Source organism: Argopecten irradians, chromosome 10, assembly GCF_041381155.1.
Source record: "Argopecten irradians isolate NY chromosome 10, Ai_NY, whole genome shotgun sequence".
Classification (NCBI taxonomy): domain Eukaryota; kingdom Metazoa; phylum Mollusca; class Bivalvia; order Pectinida; family Pectinidae; genus Argopecten; species Argopecten irradians.
Window position 1 is genome coordinate 14,685,549 of NC_091143.1, and position 14,452 is coordinate 14,700,000.

Below are 14,452 nucleotides of genomic sequence, written 5' to 3' on the forward strand. Positions count from 1 at the left end.
GTTTGTGAGATTCATTTAGCTTTTGAAAAATCTGATAACTGCCATATCAGCATCTGATTGTAGCTATTCGGCAAAAGACTGTCCACTCTGATTAATTTACTCTATTCACCTATATGTACCACCTTGATTTAAAGAACATATGCACTAAAACTTTGAGCCGGTATCATTGAAACAGTGAAGAACCCATAATTACGTCACAAATGTTTATCTTCAGTGCATGACATGATATACCGATATATCCTGTTTGCCTCAACTAAAATTGAAGTTATCAAGTTTGCAAGACAAGATTTACTGCACAAAATCCACAAGCATCCCGTTTAATAGCTTAGAGTAAGCTATATCAACAAGCATTGCTGCTGAAAATCCACAAGATGTAGAGTAAGCTATGTCCACAAGCATCCCATCAGCTTAGAGTATACTATATACATTGATAATTGATAAATTATTATTATTATGTATGGATGCACGATCCTTAAATGTGAACCGGTATATACATACAGATAGATTTACAATACATTTCATTTTTACGCTTAAGGCTATATAGCCTTACAGCGTATTGTCATTGCCTTCGATACCGGAAATACTGGAAATGCCTTTTCGACTACGACACCACCTAGCGTGAAAAAGTACTACACCTCAGGTCCAAAAAATCCGCTTTCTAAAGCAAATATGCTGTCATGGTGTAATTATGATTGCATGAAAAAAATCTGTAGTATTTCCTTAAGTGTTATAGTTTCAAAAATGTGTCCAAAGCTATAATATCATTGTCTATTAATGGAAAATAGTGAGAATAATTTGCATGAATGATAGCGATCGATGACCTAAATTCTCGCCAATCATTTGCATATAGGATGAACTTCTAGTTTAGATAACACTAAATAAAGGAATTGACAGGATTTAAGTGTGTATAAGTAGGTTGGTATGAGTACTAAATTTTGTCCTCGTGTACCCGAATTGAAGTATCCGATTCGTACCTAGATACTCGACCTGTATTCCTACAGTATGTGAACGTATTCCTATGTGAACGTATCAACTTCGTGAGTTAGCTTAGTGGTACAATTTACCGATGTTGTTTGGGGCGATCTGCAGATGGAGCAAATTTCAATGTAATCATAATGAAATGTGAGAGATTTATTCTCCAATACTGCAAATGGCATTGGTTTATCAATTTAATATCAATCGGTAACATCATACAATCGTAATGTAACAAGCTGACAGAGCCCAGAATGTCCGTGACAGATGTTGTTTACCGCACATGCGCAACAGGAAGTACAAAAGAGTGACGTAGTCTTCATTCGGATAGCCTCTGGTGTTGTCATATACAGCATACCGATAGTGAAAGTAAACATGTGCGCCATTCATGATCACTTCTCCGATCATGGGAAATAAGAATTGCAACAATGTTGCTTGTGAACACGTCGTTAGCAGATGAAGTGTCATCCTTTGTGAGTAAAATAGAACAAAAGAGTGCTATTTTGTACTTCTTGTTACTGAATTTTACGTTTACACAGACATCTAACACTCAGTATCAGTATGTTTCGTCAGTATTTTGACGGATGCCCGGCCGGGAAGCCTACACATGGTTCCTACGTGTATTTTGACGGGTACCCGGGTACTTCCCCAACACGACCCGTGTGGCAATAATCAAGGCCTACAACATTCCATATTTGGACACAGAAACAGCAAAAATCGTAAGTGTTCGTTTCGTTTTGCTTATACCTGTCTACAGTAAATAAATTACACATGAAGTGAACTTACGTGTCTCTGTGTATTTCTGCTAACGTATGTGATATAGATGTTTTATTTTATTACAAGAACAAGAACATTACTTTATATTTTGGAGCAGTTTCCTTTTCAAATTCGAAGTTGACAAAAATTAACTGCTAGCATTATTTTCTAATTTTATGACATACAATTTAATGCATTTAATTCAGTAGGTGTAACAGATTTAATTTGCCAAATTGTCCATATTGATACCGTGTTAATGGAGTGTCACATCACAAAACATAACAGTATGTAGGATTTTGTATAGTGTGTAACATACATGACAATGAATTAGCATATTGATGTAATCAATTAATATATAGCTACTGTTGTAGAGGAAAAGATATCACCTTCTGACTGACTCTGCTACAACAGTAGCTAATCAATATAGAGATACAATTGTAGCGGGATTGGACTGGGTCGATCATCGGTGACCAGGTAGCTCAGTCGGTAGAGCACTCGGCTAGTGTTCTGAGGGTCCCGGATTTGAATCCCGGTCTGGCCGCTACATTTTCTCCTCTCCTGTTACAAAATTGGCGCCCAACTAAATAACCCACGTTGGTGGTATTTGGAAGATTCTCGTATGTCTTCGAGGGTGAAGACTTTGAGAAAGGAGGGAGGAGTGTAGCAGGATTGGACTGGGTCAATCATCGGAGACCAGGTAGCTGAGTCGGTAGAGCACTCAGCTAGTGTTCTGAGGGTCCCGGGTTTGAATCCCGGTCTGGCCGCTACATTTTCTCCTCTCCTGTTACACAATCATGTATACACAATACATTTGTACATAATATACATGTGTGTATATGAAGTTTAAGAGACAAGTGTAATCACTAATAAGGCTAGATTTTATTAAGACAATTATTATCTCTGATTTAAAAACTGGAAACATGAGCTTAAAATATTGATAAAAATTAAAAATAAAAAGATTAAAAATGATGCTAATATATTAACTCAAATTACTTGTAAACAAGACTCCACAACTGACTTGAACTTAACAAAATTCTTTAAGTTTATGTTAGAGGACTCTATAACTTTTTATTGAAATTATTGCATATTTTGTTAAATTCTAAAATAACAGGACCCAATATTTGCTAGTCATCCACAGCAGACTCAAAATGTTGAAGAATTGAGATTATCAAGAAGCAGTGAAATAATACCGGGCATATATTAACTAGCTGCAATGGCAGATATATAAAGCTCTAGACAACTTTGTCGTCAGATCTAGGGTTACAATTCTGTCTAATTGACCGTAGTGTTGCAAAACATCTAATGATGAAACATGACATAATTAGCGGACTGCAGATGTCAAGTAAATTTGCAATTGAACAGATTAACGGTATGTAAAAAAACATATCAAAATGCATACGTCCAGATGGACATGTATCACTAAAGAGTAAAATAAAAATAATGTTTTGTTATGTTATGCTATGTTATTTTATTCAAGTATTTTTGAATAAACATAATTAAACACAGTTCACTTCAGTGATAGGGAAGGAGATTTGTTACTATGCGACTATGTCCCCTTGAAATAAAATTTCGATGGGACATTTGATCAGACAATGCGCCAAAAAACAACATTTTCTAGGGACATTGAGGCGAAAACAAAAATTAACATCAGCATGTATCATCAATGTTTTATTAGTCACTCATTAGTCAGTGTACTGTTGATTCAGCAAATAAGTAAAAAATGCTAGCAGATGAATTTGTTAACTGATCATTTAACCAGAAACTGCTTCAAAATTAGAAGTAATATTAAACTTTTTTTTTCTTGTTGTAAAACAAAACATTGATTATATGTATGTTAGCAGAAATACACAGACATGTTACCTAGTTCACTTCATGCGTCATTGTTTGTCAAATACAAAATCAGAAACATAAGTGGTATGTAGTTCATATACCGACCCAAAGACCAATTTATTTAATGTAGAAACAAAACGAAATGAACGCTTACAAATTTTACTGTTTCTGTCTCCAAATACGGAAGGGATGTTGAAGATTACTAGCGTAATGCACGTGGTTGCGTTGTTCAGGTGTTCTTCAGATAAAGTTACGTGAATGTGATCGACCGCATCGGGGGGATGCTAAAGAAATTGTCTCTGTCGCTTTCAAGCTGTTGAGTGAAAAGAATGGAAATTATCTCTCATAGATGATTTCGACCAGCAAGTACAGTATCAGATTTACATCTAGGTTCTAACGCAGGGAACTCCCTGAACAGTATCAGATTTTGCGTTATGACATCTTTGTTTACATCGGACCGCTTATACCATTGCTGAGTGTCACGTGACAAGTCGCTTATTTAGATGAAAAACGCTTACACTCGAAGGCAGAACACGATAAATAGTTACATTTTCTTAAAAAACGATAAACAAAACTCGATATTTCAATGCATTAGTGGTTTGTAATACATGTCATATAACCTCTGTATACATTTGACAAATCAGCGGGTGGGGAACCAATAAAAAAAGATCTTACGTCATCGTGTTTAGAAACCGGGGTCCGTCTCAAAACGGGGTCCGTTATCCAACAAATGCGCGTATGGCGCAGGGCGGCGTGGCCTTCCCTATCACTGCACTTTGATTGGCTTTCCCAAATGATTTACGTGTGTTTGTTTGTTTGATTAATTAACGTCCTATTAACAGCTATGGCCTCCTATGTATGCAGTGTGTTGCGTGAATGTCGTGCGAGGTGCGTGTTTTGGGAGACTGCAGTAAATTCATGTTGTGTCTTCTTGTATAGTGGAACTGTTGCCCTTTTTTATAGTGCTATATCACTGAAGCATGCAACTGAAGACACCAAACAACACTCCCCACCCGGTCACATTATACTGACAACGGGCAAACCAGTCGTCCCACTCCCCTTATGCTGAACGCTAAGCAGGAGCGGAAACTACAACTTTTATAGACTTTGGTCTGTCTCGGCCAGGGGACAGAACCCAGAGCCTTCCTTACAGGGGCGAACGCTCATCTCAAGGCCAAAAGAGAGGCGGTGCCAATGGAGGCATTGGGAAAGATAAAGTAAGTTAGGAAGAATAGAAAAGATAAGATCCTAAATTTAGTCACCTTTTACGATCATGCAATAAGGGCAGCAGGTACAATTCTAACGCCCTACCTGCAGGGCCAACAAAAAATTGGTTACTTGTTGTTGAAGATTTCATGTGTGTAAGGGGTACCAGTGGGGAAATCATTGCAAACAAATTATCATTAGATAAACCCAGAGAAGTCTGAATGTTTTTTCTGGTTGTTGGACATTATTCTCAGAAATCACATAAGGCGTCGCTACACGTACTGAATAGAAACATTGCCGGGAGCACGTGGAGCATCTAGATATAGCCTAACTGGTACTGTACGCTAGATGGCCATGACCTACTTGTAAAAACTGTCGGTACATGGGAGATGCTGAAACAAAGTTAGGCTTTACTTAGGGGATATTTGTGGATCTGTATGCGCTAAAGTAAAGTACAGTTTTAACCGAAAAGTTATGCTTGTATACTATGTATTTCACCAACTTGTCCAAGTACATGTAAATGTATATCAGTATAGTGTATATTTGACGGAAAACTTGTAAGCATAAGGAAAAGGCCCTCTTCACATTATGAACAACTTTATTGAAATAAATAAAAGGTTAAGTTTCATATCGCAGGTTGTATTATGTTCCTGGCGTCGTCATAATTACAATGGGTTAGTTGACCATTTCTGCGCCACAAGGCAAAACTTCAATTTATTATATTATAATTGTTATAAAAAAAGATTTTTAATTTTTTGTTTCGGAAAGGTAGCCTAGTGGCCCTTTCATGAATATCATGAAGTTGATAATCTTTTACATTGAATGTGAAAGCATTTGAATTATCATTATTCAAAAGCGAGAATAAGAACTATGGCAGCTACCCTAGGTAACTGCTGTATGGTAGCCTTCTTAGCTTTTTGGGTAGTTAACACTTGTTTTTTATGTCTACTCATCTGAATACCTGCAAATTAAATTTCTTCACTTGCATTAAGCTCTCAGTACTTTCAGTACTTTGATTGTATCTCAAATTTGAGGAAGAATGGAAATAAGTTGCTTTTCTGTAGTTAAATAGAAATGTAACATAAGGAGCACATGTTACTCATTATGACATAGTTGAGAGGATGATGTCGTATATAATATATATATAACACCCTCAGCTTCAGCTTGTGTTGGGCATTATTATTAGTACTACATTATGATCACCTGACACAGTGTGCTAGCTTCTGATTGGCTACACACATGATGAGTATAGCCAATCAGAAGTCATTTTGCAATAGTGCTTGGAGAAGCAGGAACTACTGAAGTGGCACCAGATTGAATGTAAATTTATTGAGACATCACGATTGCATGACGTCATGCATCATTATAATGTTGGTTTTTCAAATTGTTTGCTTGCACTGGACCAAAATGTCAAGAATGCAGACATATTAAGAGTACCGTCACTGTATGTAAGGAGTACCCTAGGAAACAAATGTTGCTTTTCTGAAAAGAATGTTCACTTGGTCTATAATTATCTCCCTTTAATCTGTATGGAATCAAATAAATTGTTTAATGAAACACGGAGATGCAAAAATTAGTATGCTTTACTTATTATGAAACAAGGTAAAGATATACGATGGGAAAATGAGGAGTGTTAAGGTTGCACGATGTTAAAGCCAGCGTAAAAATCTAAATTGAAAACTTCACACACTACAGTTTTGTTTTGAAAAAGCGTGATAAAATAGGTAAGGTCGGAGGTAAAAACTAGGGAAGGTAGGGGTACCTGAAACATACATATTTTTTTTTGGGCCTAACTTGGTCGACAGAGTATCCAGCTAGTTTTTTACAGTCCCTTGTTCAAAACCCGGTCTGGCAGCTACATTTTCTTCTCTATACGTCTGTTACAAAATTAAATTGGCAAGCTTACTAATTAAAGAGTGTTTCAAGCATTGGAAGTACATTTGACAGGGAGATACAAGTGAACTTGTGATTGGTTGTTTCTTAGAGGAAAAAAACTTTAAGAAAGCAGTATTGCCAACTCACCCGATTTCTCCGGGTTGACCCGGTTTTTCGACATTTTAGAATGCATAACCCGATTGACCCGGCGGGTCATCAAATAACCCGATTTTCAGCATTTGGAGCAAAGTGTCAAAAAGCTCACAAAAATTACATCAGATCAAGCCATTAGCGCAATTTTGATTACATCTCAGGCCTTAAGACTCATATCAGACCCTTGTATAATGTAGGTAGATATGTTTGTGTTTACACAAACTTTAATAAAGGTTGTGAAATGGTAGCAATTAATCTATTCAGTCATGCATCACGATGTCTACGATCGTTTTTTAGCCTGAACCAGCTAACAAAATTAGACATGGTCAATTCATACTGTCCAAAATAAGAAATAATCTCTTCAAAATTCTTCAAAACAAACACTTGTAATTTCAGACAAAGATTTACTCACATGAACAAAACATAGTCAACTTGAACGGTATCCTGTTGCAGTAGGCAGGCAAGACAATCATAATGGCCGCCATTTTGTTTAGTCAAAGATAATATTGAAACCGGACAAATGTAGAACAAAAAAATCCGGATTTTATTAAATTTTATTTTAAAGATTTTTAATACAATATTCTTATACATTATCAGATATTAATTAAATTATTACAAAAAAAATCATAAATATTATTGAATAACAATATAAAAATAATAAATATATGCATATTTATATAATTAGGCTTTTAAAAAGTGTTAAAAATTACACTTAAATGTTGTTTCGTTCATGACCCTTGTTTTTGACCCCTTTCACCCGTTTTTTCAAGGGGTGATCAACCAGATTTGGAACCTCTTCTGAGGTTGGCAATACTGAGTAAAGAAAGTAGGAGTGTAATGAAATACTGGGATTATAAGATCCCAAAACGATGTGAGTAAAAGTGCAATTTAATGTTGAATAGACTCACCTTTCTGTGATTGTGACGTCATATTTTGTCATGATTTGGTGATGTCATAATCATGCACCGGAAGGAATATGTGACTTATTGATGATAAATTGTAATTTACCCACATCGTTTTTGGAACTTGAAACTGCATTTTGGACTATGTCAATAGTCTGTGGTCGGTATTAACTGGCTCATCGTGATCAGTCTGTATGTTGCATGCAATTGTCTTTACCCTTGGTGTATAACGTGATGTTTTCATTGTAATTCAAACGGGTCCCAAACAGATTTTGAAATCAAAATTTCAATACTAAACAGACAAACATCTAGATATTAAGTACAGAGTATTGTGCGTTCAGCAGTGTCAATTTCTACTTATTAAATTGATACGGTAAACCTCCGGTTAATTCGAACCGCCGGATAGTTCGAACACGCAATCTTTTCCAGAAAAAACAGTAATTTTTTAGCTAGTGATAATTCGAACACTGACTTTTTATAATCAATCCTATTTCGGATAGTTCGAACACCTCAAATTATGAACGTAAAAGTAAGATTTTTGTCGCTATACCTGATGGAAACAAGTGGAAGAAATCGCCAATGTTTGTTAAGTCCAATCTAGATACGGATATCAGTTTAAGTCTACATTAAAATATGCATTCAATCTATCTTTAATCAGCCAATCAAGGTGTTAAATTACCTGTAAACACGTTCCTCACGCTGGCTTGGACAGGCCAGTTACGAGGTGTCACAGCGAGCATCAAAAGCCAGCCGCTGGGTCATAGCAAGTGGGTGTGATTACATATTCAGCTCCAGCCAAAACAATCCACGTGTTGGGTAATTGAACAATAGATACAGTGAAACCTCGCCTTACGACCACCTCAGAATTAAGACCACCCCGCTATTACGGGCACTTCTTTTCAGTCCCGTTATTTTCCCCTCTATATCTTTGTACTGGTCGTCTCATAGAACGAATAATCATACCCTGCCTCCACTCCGTTCCCGGCAGGTTATGAATTCCACCCCGTTACCGCTAGTGTTGCAAGCCCCGATGTGATCCACATCGGGCACTTTGAGACTGATAAAAAGATATTTCGGGTATTATCCTTATGTAACTGTATTGTTCTGACAACTATGATCAATATTCAATTCACAAACTTTTCCATTATAATCTTTCATCAACTACTAGTGGTAAAATCCAAGGCAAACACAACACATGTATAATTCTGTTCAAATACGCCGCCATGTTTGATTTACCGGAAACCGTGACGAAATGAAACACTCAACAGGTAAAATATGTTTAAAGGTTTAAAAGCCCAGCAAACTAAGAATAAATATGGTGAAACTGAACAAAATGTAAGTATTATTAAGAATTAAGCAAAAAAGAATTTTTAAAGTTCATGTTAAAAACTTTGTAACATTTATTTCCTTCGTAGTGAAAATTTGTAGGTCATTTCATATATGGTACTAGGTGCCATATTTGGAGCGCGAGACTTTCTAACGAGAAGCATCATGGCGGCCAAGTGAGCCGTGTCGGAGATGTGAGCCATTCAAAAGTGCTTCAAAACATAATTTAGACATGGAGGTGGGTAAATAAATAATCATTTTATGTTAAAAGTGTTTGATATTGTTGAATTTAATTAAAAAATTACATGACACACATGAAATGCAACATTTTCACCGCTGGATGTTTTGCAACACTACGGGCAATGGGGACGGAATCGTAGCTCTGACGACGACCATCTGTCATAAATCTTCTCCCGTCTGTCGTTCAGAGCTACGTCATCGCATGCTAGTCGTCTCAGTATTACGACCACCCCGCTATTCCGTATTACGACCAGTCCAGGCAGTCCCAACGACCACTGATCAACGGTAATTGACCCCGTAATTACGACCATTCACCTGTGTCAGTTGACCACTAGCCAACGCTTATTGCCCGCTTCATTACGACCATTCACCCGTGTCCGTCAATCGCTTGTCAAGTGACAGACCGTTACCTGTACGGTCGGTTGTTTACTAAGCGGGGTATTGGAGTGACGGAATCGAGGTCAATTATAATCCAATTAATTACCCGATACATACGCATAATAACTGTGACCATAGGGCTTTTGATGGTCCCCATTATTTAGCCAAGATGACCACGTGTCTACGTGCGGTTTCGATCTTTTGTTTACCGATACGGGTCGTCGCCCTTGTCATGCATGTTGACCTAGTAGCTAGGTGGCGCTTTGAAAGTGAAACTAGACCAATTATCGGATCACTTGAAAGAGCGCGTGTAGTAATCGATCTTTAGTTTACTAATCAAAACATTAACCTGGGCTCTAATGATTTTACAGTAGCAGTATTTAAACCCCTATCTTCACGGGTGAGTAAAATGAACATCGTGGATCTAAGGCGTTTCGTTATGATTGTGAAATTAATCCGGTAAGAATGTCGCCGTATTTTTGTTTTGACAAAACTTAAATTAAATTTCCATACAAACACGATAACTTTCAAACGTTTGTATGTAATATTTCCACCTCTTTTAAATTCATATGCAATTTAAATCAAGAAGGGTACACCACGTAAACGAATAAGAAAGTTGAACTCCTTACATAACTGTAGCAAAGGCCGTAGTCAACTCGCCGAACAAGATTGGTATCGGTAAAACACAAGTGCAGTCGATATTGAAGAGAAAGGCGGAAATCTATGTGTGTATGTTATGTGAATTAGAATTTATTAGAATTTATTAATTAGATTATTTAATTAAAAACAAAATATTCAACTAAATAAAAATATACAAGTCTATTATGTAACTGTATACATATAAGATATACATTGTATATACATGAACAGTACAAGTATATATACTATTTTTAATTATAATGTACAGAGTTACGGTTCTTACTGGTTAGAAGTCAATCCGATGCACCTCGGTATTAAGACCACCCCGCTATTAAGACCACTTTCACTCAGACCCTCAAGTGGTCTTAATAGAGAGGTTTTACTGTACGTAGCTTTTCATCAGGTTAAAACTAGTTACGTAATTTTAGAAGCAGACAATATATGCAATCGGGTTTTGGACAATCTGACACTCACAGTGCTATTATGACCTAATTTTACGAAATGAATGTGTAAAAAATATTTTCAACAGCAGTTTCGTAAATGCAACCGGATTTTCTTTAACTAAAAAAGTAAATAAATAAATTTACGTTTGTTACGATATATAACAAAGATCTAACAAGATTTTCTGTGGTTTAAATAAAGTTTCTATCTCATGATCAGTTTACGGACGTTGATGTAAATTATAGGCCGCTATCGTGAACGGTGCTGTTTGGGGCCTTGTCCACGTGCACATATGCATGCGGCTACTGTTACGCAATTGATTATAAATTCACCAATATTAAATGCTCATGTTTACGAGAAAATGATTGAATATATAATCGTCAGGAAACTAAATACTTTTCCTGCTTTTTCTGCCTTACATTGCTTATGCCAGGTACATCGGTACCCAAACTGGTTTTTACCGATTTCAACTCGGATAGTTCGAACTCACGATTTTTTCCTGAAGCTTAATTTCGGATAATTTGAACTAGTCCATCAATACTTATTTAATTTTGTTTGAACTAACCGAAGGTTTACCGTATTTGTAACAGGAGAGGAGAAAATGGACTAGTGGCTGGACTGGGTTTCAAATAAACCTGGACCCTCTGGGATCTTAAGTTCCTATCACTATAGTTGGATGCTAGATAGATCCACCAATTGATCTACATGGTCACCGATGATCAATCTAGTCCATTACAGTGTTTTTTTGAGATACCAAAACCATGTGGGTAAAGTATTACTACAGTTGATAAGTCTAAAATTAGTGGTGACGTCACAATAACTGGGAGGTGGCATGCGACTATATATATATATATATATCTCTCTCTCTCTCTCTCTCTTAAAATCAAAACAGCAAACTTTATTTCATCTGCATCATTTTGGTATTTTGAAACCCCTAAAATACTCTGTATATTAATAACAGTTTTACATTTTTAGCTACATATTTGTAACATATGATTGTGAGTTCATTGACTCAATAATCCATGGATATTTACTGTTCATATAGATGATAGTAGGGCTGGGTATTGGAAGGTCTAAAACAATACGATATGTATTGAAAAAACATTGAAACAATACACGATACCAGTGTTTTTCCTGCCTATATATTTGGGGCCGAAATAAGGCCCCATTCCCAATTGTATTTCTTGTTATTTTTTCCCAAATCTATGCCTAAATTTCCCAAATCAGTGAGTTGACGCGTATTTTGTGCGACGAAACTAAAAAATTCAGGAAATCCCAAGTCTGAATGTGGTATTTTAGTAACCATTCTTACACTTGATTCTTAGAGAAGCATAATTATCTATTCTACCTTTTCCAAAATTTCCATAAACACCGTTCAAATTTTTCATTTCCTACTTATATCGCACAAAATTTCCCAATTTTCATCACGTGGCAATTTCCCAAAATACCCAGGAAAAACACTGGATACGTATTGACGAAATACTGGACATCTTTTTTCAAATTCAGTTGACTATTGTGTTTTGAATATTGTGACGATAAAAGACACTTTTGATAAAACATTTTATAACCTGGCGACAACCTATCAAACATTTGATTTGGTTCACCATCTATATTGATTTATTTCTGTCAATTCATTTTCTTAGCTATAAAAAGACATTTCTAATCCATCTGGGTGACAGATACTTTTAACACTTCCTTTTGATTAAAATGCTCGTACTGGAATAATGTTTAAGAATAAATTTTGTTTGGAATTTCCTCTTTCTATAAAAAAAACAGTAGGTTGAGTTAATAAAACTATACAGCGATATACAGCATGTTTGCGCATCGATATTCGATACGCTTCTGAAAACTGATACGTATCGGTATATCAATATATATATTGATCCAGCCCTACACACACGCTACAAACAAAAGTAGGTAAGTTTGATGTCACTGTTAAACCTTTCTATATCATCAACATACACTGAACCCTCTCCTATGTAGAACTCCAACATTTCTCTGAGTAAAAATTACACATATATATTCAAAATCTATTCTTTAGCAAAAGATAAATCCATCAATTATATGCCCATAAAGTGATTTTCCTTTGTATTGCTCTTTTATGGTATTTTTGTAGCATTTGAGTGGAAATATAGGAATCTAAAGGCCTACTGACCTGGACTTGTCAACAACATATGTTAGATATGGCTCGACAGTGGGCCTACATATGGTAATGACTGGCAACAGGTAGACTGCATATCATGGTATCCGATACCATATCGGGACAAACAGACTCTCTTCAGATAAACAGACCACATTTGTTTCAGAATTGAGTGAAAGAGAAAGATATACTGATACCGTAACAACATATCCGGAAACTAAATCACAGACGTAAAATGTTGACTTGAATGGCTACCATATTGGACGGATATTTCACACATTTTAATCAAATACTCCATCAAAATAAATAACCAAGACCCCAAAAGTTCTCGTATAGTGACACTCTTGATCACTTAGTATCAATTCACATTCTGAAATGTCAAATATGATCAAATTTCAGATAGAAAAACGATAATACAAAAAATATTTTTGTCGACTTTGCAAAATCCTTCGGATATGGTCTGGTCTCGAACTTGGCCCATACATAACTCGTTATGTGATTAAATTTTCCAATACTTACCTTGATTTTGAGGAATTCATCAATAGTTTTAAGGGCCGAGTCAGTTAACTTTACTTGGACCACAGTTTTATGCTCCTGGGATGAGATTGACGATGAGAGCCCATAGTGACGGCCTTCCACCAGTGCTGCCATGTTAGGTCTGATCACTGAGGGCTTTCATCGGGGGTCGTCTCAAAATGCATAAAATTATCTGCTGTCAAAAATATTGCGAAAAGAATACCATTCTGATAATACTTATAAAAATAAAGGAACACAAAGAGGAGAAACAAAATCTTGCTATTAATTTGATATTCTTTTTAATCAAAACGGTAGCCTACAAATTTTACGAAAAATAGGGAATAAAATAAATCAGTGGAAAGTTCTTACAAGGGGAGTAACTCGAACTGAACATTTTAGGTGGCATAGCACAAATCTACCGCGCCTATTCGTCTCCGATAAAAAATGCCTTTGTCTGTTTTTTTTTATTCAACACGGTGAGAGTCGTTTATGTTAACATATAAAATAATGAGATATTACCAATTTGTTTTCCTTTTTCTTCCTTTTTCGAAATTATTTAGAGTTGGGTTTTTTAATACAAAGTTCCTTTCTGATGGTTTTTTTTATAATTTGTATTTTTGTATAAGAGTCTAACACACGACATCTTAAAGGGCCACTACCTTTCCGGAGCAAAATTTATAGGTGTCTTAAAAACATTAATAACAAAAGAAGATATATATCGATGGCTTAAAGGCCCACTACCGTACCGAAACGGCTTTAAATTTTTAAAATGGGAATGTAAAACAAGATCGATAATTTTGTAGAGTCTTAAGAATTATTAACTTACCGTTAATACTATATTTATCATCACCTTCTGAACGATTTGATTAAAATAAATAAAATGTTTATTTTCATAACGCGGGTCGTATTATGTTTCCCGCCGTCGTCCTAAATACCGGGCGGTAGTTGACTATCACTGCGCCAGACGGCAAAACAGCGAATTGACTCTCCATTGTTTTCACATATTACGCAGGAAATCTTGCATATGTTTGGTGTCGTAACCTTATTTTAGGTCATCGGTACGCATTTTCTGATGTTA

The 14,452-nt window shown here is 36.0% G+C and overlaps 1 protein-coding gene across 1 annotated transcript in view; it reads right to left on the reverse strand.

Annotated features, from left to right (window-relative positions):
• LOC138333196 (RNA polymerase II elongation factor ELL-like) overlaps positions 1-13,519 on the reverse strand; it is a 35,861-nt gene extending 22,342 nt beyond the window's left edge. Inside the window, exon 1 of the mRNA XM_069281404.1 lies at positions 13,378-13,519. Within this exon, the coding sequence (XP_069137505.1) occupies positions 13,378-13,509 (132 nt within the window). The 5' untranslated portion in view covers positions 13,510-13,519. The remainder of the gene's footprint in view (positions 1-13,377) is intronic.
• Positions 13,520-14,452: the final 933 nt, after the last annotated feature.